Source organism: Astatotilapia calliptera, chromosome 16 (assembly GCF_964374335.1).
Source record: "Astatotilapia calliptera chromosome 16, fAstCal68.1, whole genome shotgun sequence".
Lineage (NCBI taxonomy): Eukaryota > Metazoa > Chordata > Actinopteri > Cichliformes > Cichlidae > Astatotilapia > Astatotilapia calliptera.
This window is the reverse complement of record NC_137437.1, coordinates 37,132,705-37,154,597: the sequence shown is the minus strand read 5'-3', so window position 1 is coordinate 37,154,597 and position 21,893 is coordinate 37,132,705. Positions and strand designations below refer to the sequence as shown.

At 44.0% G+C, this 21,893-nt stretch overlaps 1 protein-coding gene across 1 annotated transcript in view; it reads left to right on the top strand.

The window, feature by feature from the left end:
• LOC113007498 (titin-like) overlaps positions 1–21,893 on the top strand; it is a 175,495-nt gene that overhangs the window by 125,389 nt on the left and 28,213 nt on the right. Inside the window, exons 192-202 of the mRNA XM_080290769.1 lie at positions 264–551; positions 725–1,015; positions 1,093–1,380; positions 1,485–1,767; positions 1,882–2,189; positions 2,291–2,395; positions 2,730–2,927; positions 3,019–3,315; positions 3,406–3,993; positions 4,088–4,390; positions 4,541–21,820. Coding sequence (XP_080146895.1) covers positions 264–551; positions 725–1,015; positions 1,093–1,380; positions 1,485–1,767; positions 1,882–2,189; positions 2,291–2,395; positions 2,730–2,927; positions 3,019–3,315; positions 3,406–3,993; positions 4,088–4,390; positions 4,541–21,820 — 20,229 coding nt within the window. The remainder of the gene's footprint in view (positions 1–263; positions 552–724; positions 1,016–1,092; positions 1,381–1,484; positions 1,768–1,881; positions 2,190–2,290; positions 2,396–2,729; positions 2,928–3,018; positions 3,316–3,405; positions 3,994–4,087; positions 4,391–4,540; positions 21,821–21,893) is intronic.

Genomic DNA, 21,893 nt, shown 5'->3' with positions numbered 1-21,893 from the left:
CGTTGCCTAATAATTATGCACACCTGATATAGGGTGTTGATGTCATTAGACCACACCCCTTCTCATTACAGAGATGCACATCACCTAATATGCTTAATTGGTAGTAGGCTTTCGAGCCTATACAGCTTGGAGTAAGACAACATGCATGAAGAGGATGATGTGGACAAAATACTCATTTGCCTAATAATTCTGCACTCCCTGTATAAAGCAGACACTTTCCTTAAACATACTCATGAAATCATTCTCTCTCTGTGTTTGTACAGTTGCTCCTGAGGCAGAACTGAGTGCAAAGCTGAAGGATGGCCTGGAGCTACGTGCTGGTGCCACCATGAGACTGCATGCCACCATCAAGGGTCGTCCCACTCCCAAGATAACTTGGGCAAAGATGAACACTAACATTAAAGACCGTCAGGGCATCATCATCAAATCCACCCATGTTGACACCATGGTGATGGTGGAGAAAGTGAACAGATATGATGCTGGCAAATACATTCTGAGCTTGGACAGCTTAGCTGGCATGAAGATGTATACCATCGTTGTCAAAGTTTTTGGTCAGTACAGGAAGTTATTTCACTAAACAAATGCATTAATATTTTGCAGTGACTATAGTCAAGTGAGATTGATATTAGTCACTAATGGTTAGTCTTATTTTCTTGATTAGTTCAATTTTACAAAAAAACAAAAAACAAAAACATTAGTATGAAGTGTTGTTTTATCTTTCCAGACACTCCTGGACCACCAGTTAATCTAATGGTGAAGGACACATGTAAGGATAGTGCCTCCATCTACTGGGATGCTCCTCTGATTGACGGTGGCTTTGAAATTACCCACTACATAGTACAGAAGCGTGACACTGAGAGGAAGGCTTGGTCTACCGTTTCCACCAACTGCAATAAGACATCATTCAAGGTTCCAGACCTAGATGCTGGGCGGTCCTACTGCTTCAGAGTGGCAGCAGTTAACCAGCTGGGTACTGGAGAGTTCTGTGAGACTGATGATTCAGTCAGAGCAACAGGTGGGTTGGATCATAACAGGTTCTGTACTTGGATTTTGTTTCTCCAACTGTCATACTAATTACATTTAATTTTACAGAGGAGCCTGGGCCTGTCATGGACTTCAAGACCCTGCTGGTTACCAAGGATTCTTGCACTTTAAGCTGGAAGAAACCCCTCACTGATGGTGGTAGTCGCATCATCTGTTATGTACTTGAGGTTCTCAATGGTGAGGATAAATACAAGGAGCTAATGAGGTCTAAGAATATGCAGTACAGTGCCAAGGACCTGGTGGAGGATAGAGAGTATACCTACAGAGTCAAAGCTGTGAATGACACAGGAGAGAGTGCTCCCAAGGAGCTGAAAGTGGTTGCCAAGGACCAGATCAGTAAGTATCCCCTTTTATGAAACATTCAGACAAATAACTTAATAAGTAAGCACATAAAGTCTTTAAATATGGATATATTAAGTAGTTGCTCCTTTCCTATAAAGTTCTTCCCAGTTGTGACTTGAGGGAGTTGCCCAACATGTGCTACATTGCCAAGGAAGGCAGTACCGTCCGCCTGAAGATCCCAATTATTGGCAAGCCTACACCCAAGGTAACCTGGAAGAAGGGAGATGATGAAGACCTGACAGACACTGGCCGAGTGTGTGCAGAGTCCTCAGCAGTTAACACCACCCTCCTCATCAGGGACTGCCAAAGGACTGATGCTTCCAAATACACCATCACGCTGAGAAACAGTGCTGGAAGCAAAGAGTCCACCATCTTTGTCAGGTAAGGATCATGTAATGGCATTTAAAGGGTATTTTCCTCAAAATGAATTTCACCATATCCATACAACAGTGTCTACACATAAAAAATGTCAAAATTATCCTTTTTCCTTATTAGGGTGGTGGGTAAACCTGGCATTCCTGGAGGACCAGTAAAGTTCAAAGATGTTGCTGCTGATGGTGCCACACTAAAGTGGGGTCCTCCCAAGGATGATGGTGGCTCTGAAATTACCAACTATATCCTGGAAAAGAGGGACTCCATCACAAACATGTGGGTGACTGTGTCCTCTGTTGTGGAGACCAACACCATGAGAGTAACTGGTCTTCATGAGGGCACAGAATACATCTTCAGAGTATGTGCCGAGAACAAGTATGGGGTCGGCGAAGGACTCAAATCTGAGCCGATTGTAGCCAAACATCCATTCAGTAAGTACTGTATACTATTTCAAAGGCTGAATTGTGTTGTTATTCAATATTTATTTGTCTTTTTGGACTGCTAATCACTCTTCATCACTATTTTTGTACAGATGTTCCTGATGCTCCTGCTCCTCCTCAGATTATGAGCATGCGCCATGATTCAGCTTATCTTGCCTGGACTGATCCAAGGAAGACTGGAGGATCTCCTATTACAGGTATGGTCTGCTTTAACATTTCACCAACCTCCTCTCTGGCTCAATTCCACAGCATGTCTTTTGCCCTGTCTTCTTTTCCTAACACAAAACCGGTTGCAGATGGCCGCTCCTCCCTGAGCATGATTCCCCTGAAAGGGGATCGTCTGATTGTCGAGGTTTCTCTGTATAACTGTAGGGTCTTTACGTGCCTTCAGATGACTGTTGTTGTTATTTTGGGTTACATAAATAAAACTGAATTTAATTGAACTATCAACAACTATGTTATTCTGTCCCGATATTCTTGATACAATTTATATGTCAACTTTGGTTTATTTTGCTTTGGTAATATGTGCAGGCTATCATGTTGAGTTCAAGGAGAGAAACAGTATGTTGTGGAAGAGGGCAAGCCCAGCTGCCTTGAAGATGAGAGAACATAAAGTCACTGGGCTGACTGAAGGTCTGGAGTATGAGTTCAGAGTGATGGCAATTAATTTGGCTGGAATTGGTAGACCAAGTGCCCCCACTGATCCACAGGTGGCCCTGAACCCCGTTGGTAAGTAAAAGAAAAAATTACAAACATCTTTACAAAAATGATTTTCAAATATAAAACAATACATTCATTATTGTCATATCTATACCGCTAGATGCACCTGGTAAACCAGATGTGATCAGCATTACAAGGAGCACTGTGACCCTCCAGTGGACTGAACCTCAGTTTGACGGTGGCCACCGACTGACGGGCTACATTATTGAGAAAAGAGACCTGCCTTCTAAAATCTGGGTAAAGGCAAACAATGTGAATGTTGTGGAACCTGCATTCACTGTCACTAAATTGCAAGAGGGCTGCAAATACGAGTTCAGAATTCGGGCAAAGAATGCTGCGGGCGCTCTCAGTCCACCCTCTGAGCAGACAGATACCATTATCTGCACAGATGAATATGGTAAGATGAGATATAAATCTATATTAAAACCATTCTGAATGTTTTCAGGCAGCATGATAAAAATAAAAATTTCCATTTGTCCTCCATCAGCTGCGCCAACCATTATAATTGATGCTCAGGTGATGGAAGGCTTGACTGTCCGAGCTGGCGATACTATCGTCATCACTGCCACAAGCATTTTAGGGAAACCTGCACCAACCTCCTGCTGGTCAAAGGGAGGAAAGTACTTTAAACCCTCAGATCTTGTTCAAATTGAGACCACTGCCACATCCTCCACTTTGTCGGTCAAATATGCTAGCAGGAAGGACTCTGGAGACTACATAATCACTGCCAGTAATCCCTTTGGTGTAAAGGAGGAAACTGTGAAGGTCAAAGTTCTGGATGTTCCTGGTGCTCCTGGACCCATTGAGTGCAGTGGTGTATCCTCAGAAAAAGTGACTCTTACATGGACAGCTCCTACTGAAGACGGAGGCTCTCCTATCAAGTATTACACCCTGGAGAAGAGGGAGACCAGCCGTTTGCTCTGGACTATCCTAGAAGATAACATTATTGATTGTCACTATGTGGCCAACAAACTCATCCAGGGCAATGAATACTTCTTCAGAGTCTCTGCTGTTAACCAGTATGGTGCCAGTGAGCCATCACACTCTGAGGCAGTTAAAATGGTAGATAGATTTGGTATGTATCATTTATTTTTGTTCTACAGTATATCTGGAAGAAGAATGCTAAATATTTGGATTCATCAATATATTTCTTTTATGGATCCACATAGGTCCACCTGGTCCACCTTCCAAACCAGAGGTTGAAAAAGTCGATGGACATTCAGCCACTGTGACCTGGAGAAGACCAACTGAAGATGGAGGAAGCGACATCATAGGTTATTGTGTTGAAAAGAAAGAGAAAAAAGGCATGAGATGGGTCAGAGCATCCAAGAAATCCATCACTGAACTCAGCTTTGAAGTCACAGGTCTCACTGAGGATGTGGAGTACGAGTTTCGTGTTCTTGCTGAGAACAGAGCTGGGTTTGGTGAGCCAAGTGAACCATCGATGGTTGTCAGGACAATAGTTGTTGCCTGTAAGTAAATAGATGTGAAAAGCAAAAGGCTACCAGACTCTGACATAATATTTCAACAATATAACAACAGCTTTGGGATTGTTTTGTGTAAAATTCTAGATTTATTTTATTAATTATAATAATAATAATTTCCTCTTTTATATCTTATAGATCCACCTGGACCTCCAGTCAATCCAAGAGTTACAGACACAACCAAAACCACTGCCACTCTGAACTGGGGAAAACCTCTTCATAATGGTGGACTGGAAGTTACTGGATATGTCATTGAGCACAAAAAAGAAGGAACAGAAGAATGGGTTAAGGATACCCCATCATCTCCACTTAGGATCACAGAATTTGTTGTTCCTGAACTAGACACTGGTGCAAAATACTGCTTCAGAATTAGTGCTGTGAATGCTAAAGGAGTGGGAGAACCTGCCGAAACTAAGGAATTCACTGAGATTGTGGAGCATGCAGCTGAACCTGGAATGGAGCTTGATGTTGAGCTCAGAAGAACTCTTGTTGTCAGAGCTGGCTGCTCCATTCGCCTTTTTGTGCCAATCAAGGGACGTCCTACACCTACTGTCACCTGGACCAAGGAAGGCGGACCTGTTCCACGTGCAGTCATTGACAGCACTGAATCATTTACGATGCTGATCATTCCTGAGAGTTCAAGAATTGATGCAGGCAAATATGAGCTTACCCTCGAAAACTCAGCTGGAAAGAAGAGTGCTGACATACACGTGAGAGTTCTGGATTCACCTGGGCCTCCGCTTAACCTAAAACCAATCAAGATTGACAAAGAAAGCATTACGCTTCAGTGGGAAATGCCTCTCATTGATGGTGGTGCAAAGATCACAAACTATATCATTGAGAAAAGAGAATCAACACGCAAGGCTTTTGCTACTGTTGTTACAAAGTGCCCAACTACTTCAGTCAGAATTTGTGACCTGGGTGAAGGTTGTGAGTACTATTTCAGAGTGTCTGCTGAGAATGAGTATGGTATCGGTGAGGCGGTTGAAACTTCTGATCCAATTCGTGCATCCCAGACACCAAGCTCTCCAGAGAGCATTATTCCTACTGATATCACCAAGAACTCTATCAGCCTGGCTTGGACCAAACCTAAGCACGACGGTGGAAGCAGAATTACAGGATATGTCCTGGAAGCCCAGAAGAAGGGAACTGATCAGTGGTCTCATATTACGACGGTCAAGAACATGGATTTCACTGTGAAGAATCTCAATGAGAATGAGGAGTACATTTTCCATGTAATGGCTGTCAATCACTCAGGTAGGAGTATTCCAAAGGAGAGCAAACCCATTGTTGTCAAGGACTCTACTTCTTTGCCAGAGTTTGACCTGCGTGGAGTTTGTCACAAGACTGTTATTGCCAAGGCAGGAGATGATATCAAGGTTGAAATTCCAGTTATGGGACGTCCTAGACCAACTGTCTCTTGGCAGAAGGATGGCGCAGCCCTGAAACTCACACAGAGGACCAATGTAGAAACGACTGCTGCTACAGTCATTATCAGCATCAGTGAGTGCACCAGAGCTGACAGTGGTGTATACACCATGACAGGAAAGAACATTGTTGGATCTGTGACAGACAGCATCACTCTGAAAGTTCATGATGTACCTGGTCCACCCAAAGGACCCGTTAAGATTGTGGAAATATCTCGTACTTATTGTATCTTTTCATGGGACGCTCCCGAGAATGATGGAGGGGTTCCCATCAACAACTATGTCATTGAAATACGAGACACCACTTCTCAAACATGGACTGAGTTGTCGTCTACCGTCATCCGCACAATGTTTAAAGCCATCCGGTTAACTACTGGATCAGAGTATCAGTTCAGAATAAAGGCTAAGAACAGATATGGTGTTGGACCTCCTATTACTTCAGAGACAGTGGTGGCTGCCTATCCATTCAAAGTCCCTGGTCCTCCAGGTACTCCTAACGTTGTTGCATTTACCAAAAACTCAATAACAATTGGCTGGAATGAGCCTGTGAATGATGGTGGAAATGAAGTCATTGGCTACCATGTTGAGAGGAAAGAAAGAACCAGCATAATGTGGTATAGGATTAGCAAGGGTCTTGTAAAAGGAAATATCTTTAAATCCTCTGGACTTGAAGATGGAGTTGCTTATGAGTTTCGTGTCATGGCTGAAAACATGGCTGGAATTGGTAAACCCAGCAAGGCCTCAGAACCGATATTGGCCTTGGACCCTGTTGACCCACCAGGTCAGCCTGTGCCAATATCTGTCAACAAGAATGCCATTACTATTCAGTGGACAAAGCCTGAGTATGATGGTGGGTTCAAAATCACCGGCTACATTGTGGAGAAGAGAGAACTGCCTGCTGGTCGCTGGATGAGAGCCAACTTTACCAACATAATTGAAACAACGTTCACTGTTAGTGGACTAACTCAAGATGCCTCATATGAGTTCCGTATCATAGCCAGAAACTCAGCAGGTGCAGTGAGCATACCTTCTGAGCCTTCAGATCCTATTATCTGCAAAGATGACATTATCGAACCACGCATTATGGTAGATGCCATCTTTAGGGATGTTGTTCTACTAAAGGCAGGAGAGTCATTCAAGCTTGAAGCTGATATTGCTGGTCAACCAACACCATCTATGGTTTGGACCAAAAATGGAAAGGAGGTTGAGAATACAATGAAACTGGAAGTTAGGTTCACTGAACTGACAACTACTCTAACCAACAAGGACTCTATAAGGCCAGATGGAGGTGAATTCATTTTGACTGCCACTAATGTTGGTGGATTTGCAAAGCACATTTTTAATGTTAAAGTGCTTGACAGACCAGGACCACCAGTTGGACCTCTTAAGGTAACTGATGTCACAGCTGAGAACTGTGCACTCTCCTGGGCTCCACCTGCAGATGATGGTGGTTCCAAGATTGAAGGATATGTGATTGAGAAGCGTGAATCAAGCAGACTGGTTTGGACCAGTGTTGTTTCAGACCTCCAAGATACACAATACAAGGTTACTAAGCTGCTCAAAGGAAACGAATACATTTTTAGAGTAATGGCAGTGAACAAATATGGAATTGGCGAATCGCTTGAATCACAACCCACTATTGCAGACAACCCATATGTGATTCCAGATCCTCCTGAGAATGCTGAGGTGACAGCTATCACTAAAGACTCAATGGTTGTCATGTGGCAAGCACCTAAGAGTGATGGTGGAACTCCCATCACCACCTACCATATTGAAAGAAAAGATAGAATGGGCCTCCGTTGGGTCAAGTGTAACAAGAGGAAAGTCAAAGATCTGCAGTTCAAGGCAACAGGTCTTGTTGTTGGACATGAATATGAATTCAGAATTATTGCTGAGAATGCTGCCGGATTGAGTGTACCAAGTGTGTCTAGTCCATTCTACAAGGCTACTGATGGACTATACAAGCCTGAAGCTCCATGCAACCCCAGAATCTTGGATACAACCAAGTCTTCAATTACTGTGGCTTGGAACAAACCTGCATTTGATGGTGGCTGTGAAATAATGGGCTACATTGTAGAAACATGTATCCCATCTGAAAAGAAGGAAGAAGAGGAATGGACCATTGTGACACCCAAGGAAGGTCTTCCTGCTACCTCATTCACCATTGTTAACCTGAAGGAGAATCAAGAGTACAAGATTCACATCTCTGCTGTCAATAGTGAAGGAATTGGAGAGGCAGCATCTGTACCTGGTAATCCAAAGGCAGAGGACAGGCTTCTCCCTCCTGAGATTGATTTGGATGCGGAACTTCGGTCAGTTGTCAGGCTTAGAGCTTGCTGTTCACTTAGACTGTTTGTGCCTATCAGAGGCAGACCACCCCCTCAGGTAAAATGGACCAAAGGAGATGGGGAACCAGTTGAGAGGGCAATCATTGACAGCACAACATCATACACATCACTGATAATTGAAAATGTCAACCGATTTGACAGTGGAAAGTATAATCTTACTGTTGAGAACAGCTCTGGCTCCAAGACAGTTACAGTACAAGTCAGAGTGCTTGATACACCAAGTGCCCCACAGAATCTGAAAATTACTGCTGTGACAAAGGATGCTGTGACTCTGACTTGGGATCCACCAGTGAATGATGGTGGAGTTAAAATTAAGAATTATGTTGTTGAAAAACGTGAGTCTACAAGAAAAGCATATGCCACAGTCAATGCTCTCTGCTATCAAACCACCTTCACTGTTGACCAGCTCCTGGAAGGATGCAACTATTACTTTAGAGTTTTAGCGGAGAATGAGTATGGCATCGGCTTGCCCATTGAGACTGGTGAATCAGTTAAGGTGTCAGAGAAACCACAGCCTCCTGGCAAAATCACTCTTAAGGATGTTACCAAAAACAGTGTCACTCTCTCCTGGGAGAAGCCAGAGCATGATGGTGGCAGTAGAGTGGGCTGTTATGTTGTTGAGATCCTGCCTAAGGGTGCTGACAAGTGGACCCAAGCACTGATCGTAAAAGAAACAGAAGCTACTATTAGTGGACTAAATGCAGGTGAAGAATATATGTTCCGTGTTGCTGCAAGAAATGAAAAAGGAACAAGTGATCCACGTCAGATTGGAGTCCCTGTGATTGTAAAAGACCTTGTTATTGCACCTGCTGTCAAAATGTTGTTCAACACATTTACTGTGTTGGCAGGAGAAGACTTGAAAGTGGAGGTTCCTTATATTGCACGCCCCAAAGCAACAGTTTCATGGGTAAAGGATGGTCTCCCTCTTAAGAGAACTAGCAGAGTAAACTTTGGTGCTACAGACACAATGCTGAACCTCACTATAAAAGAAGCTACTAAAGATGATGTTGGACACTACATTATTACTCTTACCAACACAGCAGGAGAGACTAAAGCAGATATTGGCATTGTTGTTCTTGACAAACCTGGCCAACCAGGTGGTCCAGTTAAGGTAGAGGAAGTCACTTCTGACAGTGTAACCATCTCCTGGAATCCACCAGAGTATGATGGTGGTTGCACCATCAAAAGCTATATTGTAGAAAAGAGAGACACATCTACAACTGCCTGGATGGTTGTATCTTCCAACCTAGCAAGGACCAAAATTAAGGCAGGCAGGCTGAAAACAGGTTCTGAGTATCAGTTTAGAATTACTGCAGAAAACAGATATGGAAAAGGTCCAGCTCTTCTATCACCATGCATTTTGGCTCAATACCCATATAAACTCCCAGGCCCTCCAGGTACACCATCCATTGCAGTCTGCACCAAAGATAGCATGGTGGTCACCTGGAATGAACCTGTCATTGATGGTGGAAGTTCTATCTTGGGCTACCACCTTGAACGTAAAGAGAGGAACAGCATCCTTTGGGTCAAACTAAACAAATCTCTTATTACAGACCAAACCTTTAAGACCACTGGTCTAGAACCAGGAATGGAGTATGAATACAGAGTGTATGCTGAAAACATAGTTGGAATAGGCAAAGCAAGTAAAGTGTCGGAGGGCTATATTGCTAGAGATCCTTGTGATCCACCTGGCACCCCAGAGGCAATAAAGATTACTAAGGACTCAGTGACTATTGTTTGGACCAAACCTGAGTATGATGGTGGTGCAAAGGTTACAGGCTACATTGTGGAAAAGAAGGAGCTTCCAGAGGGTCGTTGGTTGAAGGCTAATTTTACTAATGTAATTGAGACGGAATATTTAGCAAGTGGACTTGTGGAGGGCAATCAGTATGAGTTTCGTGTCATTGCCAGAAATGCTGCTGGTGTTTTCAGTATTCCTTCTTACAGCACTGGTCCAATTACTGCCAGAGATGAGATTGAGCCACCGCGCATAAGCATTGACCCAGAGTATACACAGAATATTGTGGTCAGTGCTGGCGACAACTTCAAAATTGATGCAGATGTTCATGGAAAACCACTGCCCTCTATCCACTGGATGAAGGGAGAGCAGGAACTAGGCAACACAATTCACAGGGAAATCAAGAACACACCCACCAAAGCTTTTATATCTGTCAAAGAAGCTAAACTGTCTGATGGAGGGCAATACATTTTGCTACTGAAAAATCCTGGAGGAGAAAAGACTGTACAGGTCAATGTTGTTGTTCTAGATAAACCTGGAGAACCACAAGGGCCTCTTGTTGTCACAGGAATAACCAAAGACAGATGCTGCCTTGCATGGAAACCACCATTGCAGGATGGTGGCAGCAAGATCTGTCACTACATTGTGGAGAGAAGAGAGACAAGCAGACTAATCTGGACTGTAGTTGAACAAAAAGTGGAGAACATTTGTCTAAAAGTTACTAAGCTCCTGGAGGGAAATGAGTACATCTTCAGAGTCCGTGCTGTCAACCAATTTGGAGTAGGCGCACCACTTGAATCTCCTGCTGTCATAATCAAGGATCCATACATGCTACCTGGATCGCCCAAGAACTTAGAAGTTTCAAATATTAAAAAGGATTCAATGGTGCTTACCTGGGAGGCTCCTTCTGAAGATGGTGGCAGTCCTGTAACTGGATACATAATTGAGAAGCATGACAAAGAAGGCGTAAGATGGACTAGGTGCAATAGGCAAACAGTCACTGATTTGAGTTTTAAGGTCAAAGGACTTTTGGAAAGCCACAATTATGAATTCAGAGTTGCAGCTGAGAATTCTGTTGGTGTTGGTGAGCCAAGCTCCCCAACTGTTTTCTACAAAGCTCTTGATCCTATCTTTAGGCCTGGCCCACCACATAACCCAAGAGTTACAGACACTACAAGAACATCAGTATTCCTGTCATGGGGAAAACCCATTTCTGATGGAGGCTGTGAGATTCAGGGATACATTGTTGAGTGCTGCACTACTACTGCTGAAGCACCTGCTGCTGAAGGAGCTGCCACAGACACAGTTGTTGAAGAATGGATAATGTGCACACCAGCTACAGGTGTTAAGAAGACTAAGTTTGAAGTTGCAAATCTGAAAGAAAACCAGGCATACAAGTTTAGAGTATATGCAATCAACAAAGTAGGAGTTGGTGAGCATGCTGATGTTGCTGGAATTGTTGTTGCTACGGACAGAGCAGATGAGCCAGACCTTGACATTGACCCAGAACTAAGAAAAATTGTTACCATTAAAGCTGGTGCGTCCCTAAGACTCTTCATTCCTATCAAAGGCAGGCCCACACCTACTATAAAGTGGGACAAAGATGAAGCTCCCCTTAAAGAGAGTGCTCAGGTTGAGATAACCAGCAGTTATACATTGCTTGTGATTGATAAAATGAGCAGAAATGACAGTGGAAAATACACAGTCTCTGCAGAGAATTCCAGTGGAACCAAATCTGCATTGGTTGTTGTCCGCGTCCTTGACACACCTAGTGCTCCTGTTAATCTTAAAGTGAAAGAAATTACAAACCAGTCAGTAACATTGGAATGGGAACCACCTCTGTTGGATGGTGGATCCAAGATCAAAAACTACATTGTTGAAAAAAGAGAAAGCACACGCAAAACATTTGCAGCTGTTGTCACAAATTGTCATGCTCTTTCATGGCAGATCGAACCACTCCAGGAGGGCTGCAGTTACTACTTCCGTGTACTTGCAGAGAATGCTTATGGTGTTGGTCTGCCTGCAGTAACTGTTGATCCTCTTAAGGTCTCAGAAGTGCCCCAGGCTCCAAAGAGTTTAATTGTTACAGATCAGACAAAAACAAGCATCTCTCTGGCCTGGGAGAGGCCAGAGTATGATGGTGGTAGCAGGATCATGCAGTACTTGCTTGAGGTGCAGCTGAAGGGTCAAGAGAAATGGTCTGCTGTAAACACTTTTAAGACAATGGAAGCAACAGTCTCCAATTTGAACCCAGGAGAGGAGTATCTTTTCAGAATTACAGCTGTCAATGATAAAGGGAAGAGTGATCCCAAAGTCCTTTCCGGGCCAGTGATGACCAAAAACTTGGTCTTTGAGCCAGATGTCCGTCCAGAATTCAGCAGCTACAGTGTTCATGTGGGCAAAGACATTAACATTGACATTCCTATCTTTGGACGTCCTAAACCTACCATCACATGGACTAAAGATGGCGCTCCGTTGAAGTTTACTACAAGAGTCCATATTGTCAATACACCAACACATACAACACTAAGCATAAAAGAGGCAGCAGGCGATGATGGTGGTATGTACAGCATAAATGTTGCCAACTCAGCTGGAAAGAAGGACACAACAATTGAAGTCATTGTACTTGACAAACCTGGCCCTCCATGTGGCCCTGTGAGATTTGATGAAATCACAACACAGAGTGTCACTATATCATGGGACCCACCAAAACACAATGGTGGATGCCAAATTTCAAACTACGTTGTACAGAAAAGAGATACGACTACTACAACATGGGAGAATGTTAGTATCAACTGGGCCAGAACCACCATAAAAGTACCTAGACTAAAGACTGGAGCTGAGTACCAGTTCAGGATCATTGCCCAGAACCGTTATGGTAAAAGCCATGGTCTGGATTCATCTGCTGTAGTTGCTCAGTACCCATACAGAGAACCAGGCCCTCCAGGCACTCCTTTCATCTCTTCTCTCTCTAGGGACCACCAAATTGTTGAGTGGCATGAACCTGTCACAGATGGAGGCAGTCCTGTTCTTGGCTACCATCTTGAAAGGAAAGAGAGGAATAGTATTCTCTGGGTCAAGATCAACAAGACTCTCATCCACGAGACAAGTTTCAAGAGTTACCCCTTGGAGGAGGGTGTTGAATATGAATACAGGGTTTATGCTGAAAATATTGTTGGAATTGGAAGGAGCAGCAAAGTCTCAGAGGGATGTGTTGCCCGTGATCCATGTGATCCTCCTGGAATACCAGAGGCCATCCATGTGACCAAAGACACCATTGTCATTCAGTGGACTAAACCAGAATATGATGGTGGAAGCAATATCACTGGCTATATTGTGGAAAAGCGTGATCTGCCCGAGGGCAGGTGGGTAAAGGCAAATTTTACTAATGTGATTGAGACCCAGTTTACAGTGACTGGTCTGACTGAAAATGCACAGTATGACTTTAGAGTCATTGCTAAAAATGCTGTTGGCACTGTCAGCAAACCATCATATAACAGTGGACCTATAACTGCAAGTGATGCTGTGGAGGCACCCAAATTCTCCATTGATCCTGCATTCACCAAGACCATTATTGTCAATGCTGGAGAGACATTCAAGCTAGATGCTGATGTACGTGGCAAGCCGCTGCCAACAATCCAGTGGTTCAAAGATGACAAACCAGTTGAAAACACACTTCGACTAGAGATCAGAAACACAGAAAACCATGCAATGATTGTCATTAAAGACTCCATTAGAGTTGATGGTGGAACTTATACACTCCAGCTGAAAAATGAAGCCGGTAGTGAGACTGTTCAATTTAAGGTTTTAGTACTGGATAAACCTAGCCCATGTGAAGGACCACTCCATGTCACTGGAGTCGCTGAAGATAGATGCACACTGGTATGGCACCCCCCTCTACATGATGGAGGTAGTCCTATTACACATTACATCATTGAAAGAAGGGAGACAAGTCGTCTAGCTTGGACTGTTGTTTCTAGCAACTGTGGCACCACATGCTACAAAGTTACCAAATTACTGGAAGGTGACGAGTATATGTTCCGTGTAATGGCAGTTAATAGTCATGGTGTAAGTGAGCCACTGGAGTCTGGTGCAGTAATAATGAAAACTCCATTTGTTCTCCCTGGTCCACCTCACATTGAGGATGTATCTAACATTGCCCATGATGGTATGACCATCTCTTGGTCTGCCCCTGAGACTGATGGTGGCAGTGAAATTACAAATTACATAATTGAGAAAAAGGATAGAACCGGGATCAAATGGACCAGATGCAACAGACAGAAGGTCACTGATCTCTCATTTAGAGTTACAGGCTTGACCACAGGCCATGAGTATGAATTCCGAGTGGCTGCTGAGAACATAGTTGGAGTGGGAGAGCCAAGCCTTGCAAGTTCATACTACAAGGCCTGTGATCCCAAGTACAAACCTGGAGCCCCAGGATATGTGCATGTGATTGACTCAACAAAGACTTCTATTACTGTGTCATGGGGTAAACCTCTGTCTGATGGTGGCAGTGTCATTCAAGGATATATTGTTGAAGTCTGCAAGGCTGAAGAGGAAGAATGGACCATGGTCACTCCTCCAACTGGCCTGCGTGTCAACAAATATGAAATTACAAAGCTTACTGAGGGTCAGGAGTACAAGATTCAAGTGTGTGCTCTGAACAAATTGGGAGTTGGCGAGCCGGCAGTTCTGTCTGGAACAGCTAAGCCTGAAGAAAGGGTCGAACCACCTGAGATCCACCTTGACTCTGAGCTGAGGAAGGGCATTGTACTGAAAGCAGGCGGCTCTGTTAGAATCAATATTCCATTTAAGGGCAGACCAACACCTGAGATAAAGTGGACTAAGGATGATGGAAACCTGACTGAAAAACCAGTGGTCGAGAAAGCTCATAATTTCACACAGTTGTCTATTGACTCATGTGACAGAAGTGACTCAGGAAAATACACCCTCACACTGACTAACAGCAGTGGCACTGTGTCTGAGGTTATTTCAGTTAAAATTCTGGATGCCCCTGGGGCCCCACAGAACCTTGTTGTTAAAGAAATCAGAAAGGACTCTGTCACTCTTGCTTGGGATGCTCCATTGATTGATGGAGGTGCCAAAATCAAGAACTATGTCATTGACAAACGTGAATCAACAAGAAAGGCATATGCAAATGTGTCCACAAAATGCACCAAAACAACATTCAAAGTTGAGAACTTGATTGAAGGTGCTATGTACTACTTTAGAGTCATGGCTGAGAATGAATATGGAATTGGGCCGGCTGTGGAAACAAAGACTGCCTCCAAGGCCTCTGAAGTACCACTGCCTGTTGGAAAGATCTTCCTCAATGATGTCACTAAATCCAGTGTCTCACTGGCCTGGGAGAAACCTGAGCAGGATGGAGGGAGCAGAATTGCTGGCTATCTAATTGAGATGCAACCTAAGGGTACAGATAAGTGGGGAGTTGCAACAAATACAAAAACATGTGAAGGTACTGTCACAGGCCTTACAGCTGGAACAGAATACCTATTCCGCATCATTGCTTACAATGAAAAGGGAAAGAGTGAGCCAAAAGCACTTGCTGCACCTGTGATTGCCACTGACATGACCATGGAGCCCAGCATCAAAATTCCATTCAACACTTACAGTGTATTAGCTGGAAAGGATCTAAAGTTAGATTTTCCTGTTCTTGGCAAGCCAAAACCTAAAGTCACCTGGGCCAAGGATGGTCAGCCTTTGAAGGTGACATCAAGAATGAATATAATATCCACTAAAACAACAACGGGAATAGAAATTACTGAGGCATGCAAGGAGGACTTTGGCAAATACACAATTACAGCAGCCAACACCACTGGAACAACCGCAGAGGATGTATCTGTCATTATCCTCGACAAGCCTGGTCCACCAAAAGGGCCAGTCAAGATTGCTGAAGTGAGCAACACCTTTGTCCACCTCTCCTGGGACCCCCCAGAGTACACCGGTGGATGCCAAGTAAAGAATTACATAGTAGAAAAGAGAGACACAACCAGTACAACATGGCAAACAGTCACCACTCAGCTAGCTAGAACGGCTTTTAAGGTCAGCAAGCTGAAGACAGGTTCAGAATATCAGTTCAGAATCATAGCTGAAAATAGATATGGAAAGGGTGCGCCTCTGGATTCCAAGGCCATTGTGGTGCAATATCCATTCAAACCACCGGGTCCTCCAGGAACACCACATGTGAAATATGCAACTAAAGAAATGATGATCATTGAATGGAATGAGCCAGTCAATGATGGTGGAAGTGCAGTTATTGGCTACCATTTGGAAAGCAAGGAAAGAAGCAGCATTCTATGGAGCAAACTGAACAAGACTCTCATTACAGACACACAATTCAAGATCGTTAACCTTGAGGAGGGTATTGGATATGAATTTAGAGTTTATGCTGAAAATATTGTTGGCATTGGCCGATGCAGTAAAGTATCCGAGTCCTTTGTTGCTCGCGACCCATGTGATCCTCCTGGTACCCCAGAAGCTGTATCTATTTCTAAGAACCAGATCAGGATTCAGTGGACTAAGCCTCAGTATGATGGTGGTAGCAAAGTGAATGGATATATTGTGGAAAGGAAAGACCTCGCCTCTCCTGATGGACGCTGGGTAAGAGCTAACTTTACCAATATAGTTGAGACTGAGTACACTGTCACTGGTCTAACAGAAAATGAGCAATATGAATTTAGAGTTATTGCAAGAAATGCAGCTGGCATCTTTAGCGAGCCATCTGACAGCTCTGGACCTATTACTGCTACTGATGAAATTGAACCACCAAGGGCCTCAATGGATCCTAAATACAAAGATGTTATTGTTGTAAATGCTGGAGAAAATCTGCTTCTGGATGCAGACATCTATGGAAAACCAATTCCTGAGGTGCTCTGGCTGAAAGAGGGCAAGGAAATGGACAAAGCTTTGCGCATCGAAGTGAAAACTACACAGAAACGTGCAGCAATGACGATTAAGGATGTAACCAAGCTTGATAGTGGCCACTATGACCTCATCCTCAAAAATCTGGGTGGTACAAAAGTGTTCCCTATCACAGTTAAAGTCCTTGATAAACCAGGTCCACCCACTGGACCCATGAAGATTACTGGAGTCATGGCCGACAGGTGCATTCTTGCCTGGTCTGAGCCAGCTCTAGATGGCGGAGCCAGTATCACTCACTATGTGCTGGAGAAGAGAGAGACTAGCAGGTTGTCCTGGACCGTGGCTGCATCAGACATCAAGGGTCTGTACCATAAAGTAACAAATTTGCTTCCTGGAGATGAATACATTTTCAGAGTCAGAGCAGTGAACAAATATGGCATTGGTGACTATCTGGAAAGTGAACCCATTATTGCACGCAATCCTTACAAGCCTCCTAGCGCTCCTGGAACTCCAGAAGCCAGTCTGATCACAAAGGACTCTATAGTTTTGTCGTGGACAGCTCCTGAACAGACTGGTGGAGCTGAAATTGAAGGCTACCATCTTGAAAAACGTGACAAAGACAGTGTACGGTGGACAAAATGCAACAGACAAAAGCTTACAGACGCTCAGTTTAAAGTCACAGGTCTGAGCACAGATCACTTCTATGAGTTCCGTGTTGCTGCTGAGAATGAGGTTGGAATGGGAGATTTCAGTGAGCTGTCCCTGTTCTACAGGGCATGTGATGCCATAAGACCACCTGGGCCTCCGCACCATCCTAAAGTAACAGACTACACAAAGTCCTCTGTCTCTCTGTCTTGGGGCAAACCTGACTTTGATGGCGGTGCTTATATCAAGGGATACATTGTTGAAATGAGGGAGTATACACCGGTACCTGAGTCAACAGAGGAGGCAGAGATAGCACCAGCAGTAGAAGCACCAGTTGAAAAAGAATGGACAATGTTCACTCCACCCAGTGGCATTCAAGCCACCAAATTAACTATAACAGACTTGAAGGAGGGTGGAGAGTACCAGTTCCGTGTCTATGCAATAAATTCAGAAGGAGTGGGGGAGGCTGCTAATGTCCATGGCACAGTGGTTACTTCTGACAGGGCAGAAGCACCAGAGATAGAACTTGATGCTGAACTCAGAAAGGTTCTATCTGTCCGTGCTGGTGGGACTCTACGCCTCTTTGTCACCATCAGAGGAAGACCTGAGCCTGCTGTAAAATGGGAGAAAGTTGACAGTACCCTTACAGAGCGTGCTGTAATTGATACTACTCGTTCATTCACCATGCTTGTCATTGACAATGTTAATCGCTTTGACAGTGGCAAATACTCACTAACACTAGAAAACAGTAGTGGGAAAAAATCTGCAATTGTTGCAGTGAGAATTTTGGATACACCAAGTGCACCACAAAACTTTACCGTGAAGGAGCTAAAGAAGGATTCAGTGACTCTTGCCTGGGATACTCCACTTACTGATGGTGGCTCTAAAATCACAAACTACATCATAGAGAAGAGAGAGTCTGTTAGGAAGGCCTATGCTGCTGTCACCAGCAACTGTACAGCAAACTCATTTAAGGTAGAAGACCTGCCAGAAGGTGGAAATTTCTACTTCAGAATCTGTGCTGTTAATGAATATGGCCAAGGCCAGATGGTCGAAACCAAAGAAGTAAAGGTAGCTGAGGTACCTTTGCCACCAAGCAAGGTTACCCTTGTAGATTTGACCAAGACTAGTGTGTCACTGGCTTGGGAGAAACCTGCTCATGATGGTGGATGCAAAGTAATGTGCTACAATGTAGAATTTAAGCCTAAGAGTGGGGATAAATGGGGCACAGCATGTACAGTTAAGGTACCGGAAGCAACTATTCCTAATTTAACTCCAAATGAAGCTTATTTATTCAGAGTTGTTGCAATCAATGAGAAGGGGAAGAGTGAGCCAAAGGATCTTGGCTTACCTGTGGTTGCAAAGGATGTTGCTATTGAACCATCTATCAACTTGCTGTTTACCACATACACTGTGAAGGCTGGAGGTGACCTCACTTTTGAGGTTCCAATAAGAGGCAGACCAAAGCCCGCTGTGTCCTGGAAGAAGGATGGCCTTCCTTTGAAGCAAACCACATCAGTTTCTATCTTAAACACTGCAGCCTCATCCAAAATCATTATCAAAGAGGCTAAGAAGGAACATGTTGGGAAGTATGAAATGACTTTGGCAAACACAGCAGGAACTGTTACAGCAGATATTGGAGTCATTGTCCTTGATAAGCCAGGTCCACCTAAAGGAATTAAGGTGGATGCAGTGACTTCAGACAGCATCTCCCTTTCCTGGTCCCCACCAGAATATGATGGTGGCTGCTCCATCAGCAACTACATTGTGGAGAAGAGAGACACAAACACACAGGAATGGCAGATGATAGCAAGTAATGTTGCTAGAACAGCTTTCAAAGCTGGCCGCCTTACACATGGAGCAGAGTATCAGTTTCGTATTTATGCTGTTAACCGCTATGGAAAGAGTAGTTATCTGGATTCACCTGGAATCACTGCTCAGTACAATTTTAAACAGCCCGGACCTCCTTCTACACCCATAGTGAAACTGGCCACCAAGTCTTATATGCTGGTGACTTGGAATGAGCCAGTTAGTGATGGTGGTAGTCCTGTTCTGGGCTACCACCTGGAGAGGAAGGAGCGTTCTAGCATTCTTTGGACAAAGATGAACAGAGGAATGATCAAAGATACAGAGTACAAAGTCACTGGAATTGAAGAGGGCATGATGTATGAATACCGTGTATATGCTGAAAATATTGCCGGTATTGGTAAATGTAGCAAGGCTTGTGAAGCCGTAGCAGCAAGAGATCCATGTGACCCTCCAGGTAAACCCATTATCATTGCAATCACCAGAACATCAGTCTCCTTATCTTGGGAAAAACCAGAATATGATGGTGGAGCAAAGGTTTCTGGTTACACAATTGAACGCAGAGACCTTCCAGAAGGACGATGGACAAGGTGCAACTTCACTAATGTACCTGAGACCCATTATGATGTGACAGGCCTTACAGAGAACAGCCAGTATGATTTCCGTGTCATTGCAAAGAATGCAGCTGGACTGTTTAGTATACCATCAGACAATACTGGTCCCATCACTATTAAAGATGATGTGGAGCCACCACGCATCATGATTGATGTGAAGTTCAGAGAGACCGTGTTTGTGAAAGCCGGAGAAACTCTAAAGATTAATGCGGATCTTGCGGGACGTCCTGCTCCTGTCATTTCATGGACCAAGAATGGCAAAGAAATCGAGCTAAGAGCTAGAATTCAAATTGTTTCAACAGACACCAGCACGTGTCTCACTATGAAGGATTGTATCAGAAGAGATTCTGGACAGTATGCCCTGACTTTACAAAATATTGGTGGAACAGTTACCATGCCAATAAACTGTGTGATTCTAGATAGGCCAGGACCCTCAGCAGGACCACTTCAGATTACAGGTATCACAGCAGCAGAGTGCACTCTGTCTTGGGGTCCACCTCAGGAATCTGGTGGTGCAGACATCACTCATTATGTTGTTGAAAAACGTGAGACCAGTCGGCTGTCATGGACACTGGTGAAGGCAGATGTCACAAAAACATTCTTTAAAGTCACAGGTCTGCTCAAGGACAATGACTATATCTTTAGGGTTCTTGCTATTAACAAGCATGGTGTTGGTGAAGCTCTGGAGAGTGATGTTATAAAGGTTACAAATCCATACACCTTTGCCACTGCTCCAGCTAGTGTTGATGTCACTACTATAACTGGAGACTCAATGACCCTCACCTGGTGCAAGCCAGCCAATGATGGAGGCAGTCCCATTACTGGATATGTGATTGAGCGGCGTGAGAAAACAAGCATGCGTTGGGTCCGTGTGAACAGAGATCCAGTTCCTGAATTTACCACAGTAGTAACTAAACTCCGCAAGGGTTGTGAATATGACTTCCGAGTTTATGCTGAAAATGCAGCTGGTTTGAGTCCACCGAGTGAACCATCTGCAACATTCAGAGCAGTAGATCCTCTGGTCATTCCTTCTCGTCCAACCAAGCCAAAGATTGTGAATTCAACCAAAGACACCGTGTCTATTGTCTGGAAACCACCAACAGATGATGGTGGTGCTCCTATCCTTGGATACAGTGTAGAATACAGAGACTACATCCATAAACCAGAGGAAGAAGAAGAATATGAGGAGGAAGAGGAGGTACTTGAGTCACCTGAAGAACTAGCAAGATGGGTTGAGGCCATCCCTCTTACAAAGAGCTTAGAATTCACCATCACTGGATTGAAGACAGATGCAGAATATGAATTCTGTGTTAAAGCAATCAATAAAGTTGGCAGCAGTGTGCGTAGTCCATATTCAAATCCATCTGCCGCAAAGGACAGAACTGCAGAACCATCATTTGATGTTGACATTGAGATGCGTAAAGTGCTCTCTGTTAAGCATGGTACAGCATTTACTCTTAATGTGCCATTCAAGGGAAACCCTTTGCCATCAGTGACATGGGCTAAGGAGGGTGTTGATCTGAAAGTCAGAGGAACCATTGAATCAACAGAATCCAGCACTTCATTGACTATTGAGAAGTCAACTAGAAATGACTCTGGAGAATACACTGTCACAATTGAATCACCACTAGGAAAAGCAACGTTGCCTGTGGTTGTCAAAGTACTTGACTCTCCAGGACCCCCAGTGAACGTTAAAGTAACTTCAGTGACCAGGGATTCTGCAACCCTCACTTGGGATCCTCCAGAGAATGATGGTGGTGATGCAGTAAAGGCCTACCATGTTGAAAAACGTGAGGCCAGTAAGAAAGCCTGGGTGTCTGTGACTGGCAACTGCCACACTCTGACTTACAAGGTGGAAGACCTACAGGAGGGAGCTATCTATTATTTCAGAGTTATTGGAGAAAATGAGTATGGAGTGGGTGTCCCTCAGGACGCTAAGGCTGGGACAAAGATCACAGGTAACATATGCACTGAGTGCTTATATTTGTAAAGGTTTTTTCTTTAAAAACATCATAAATCAATATTATGGAC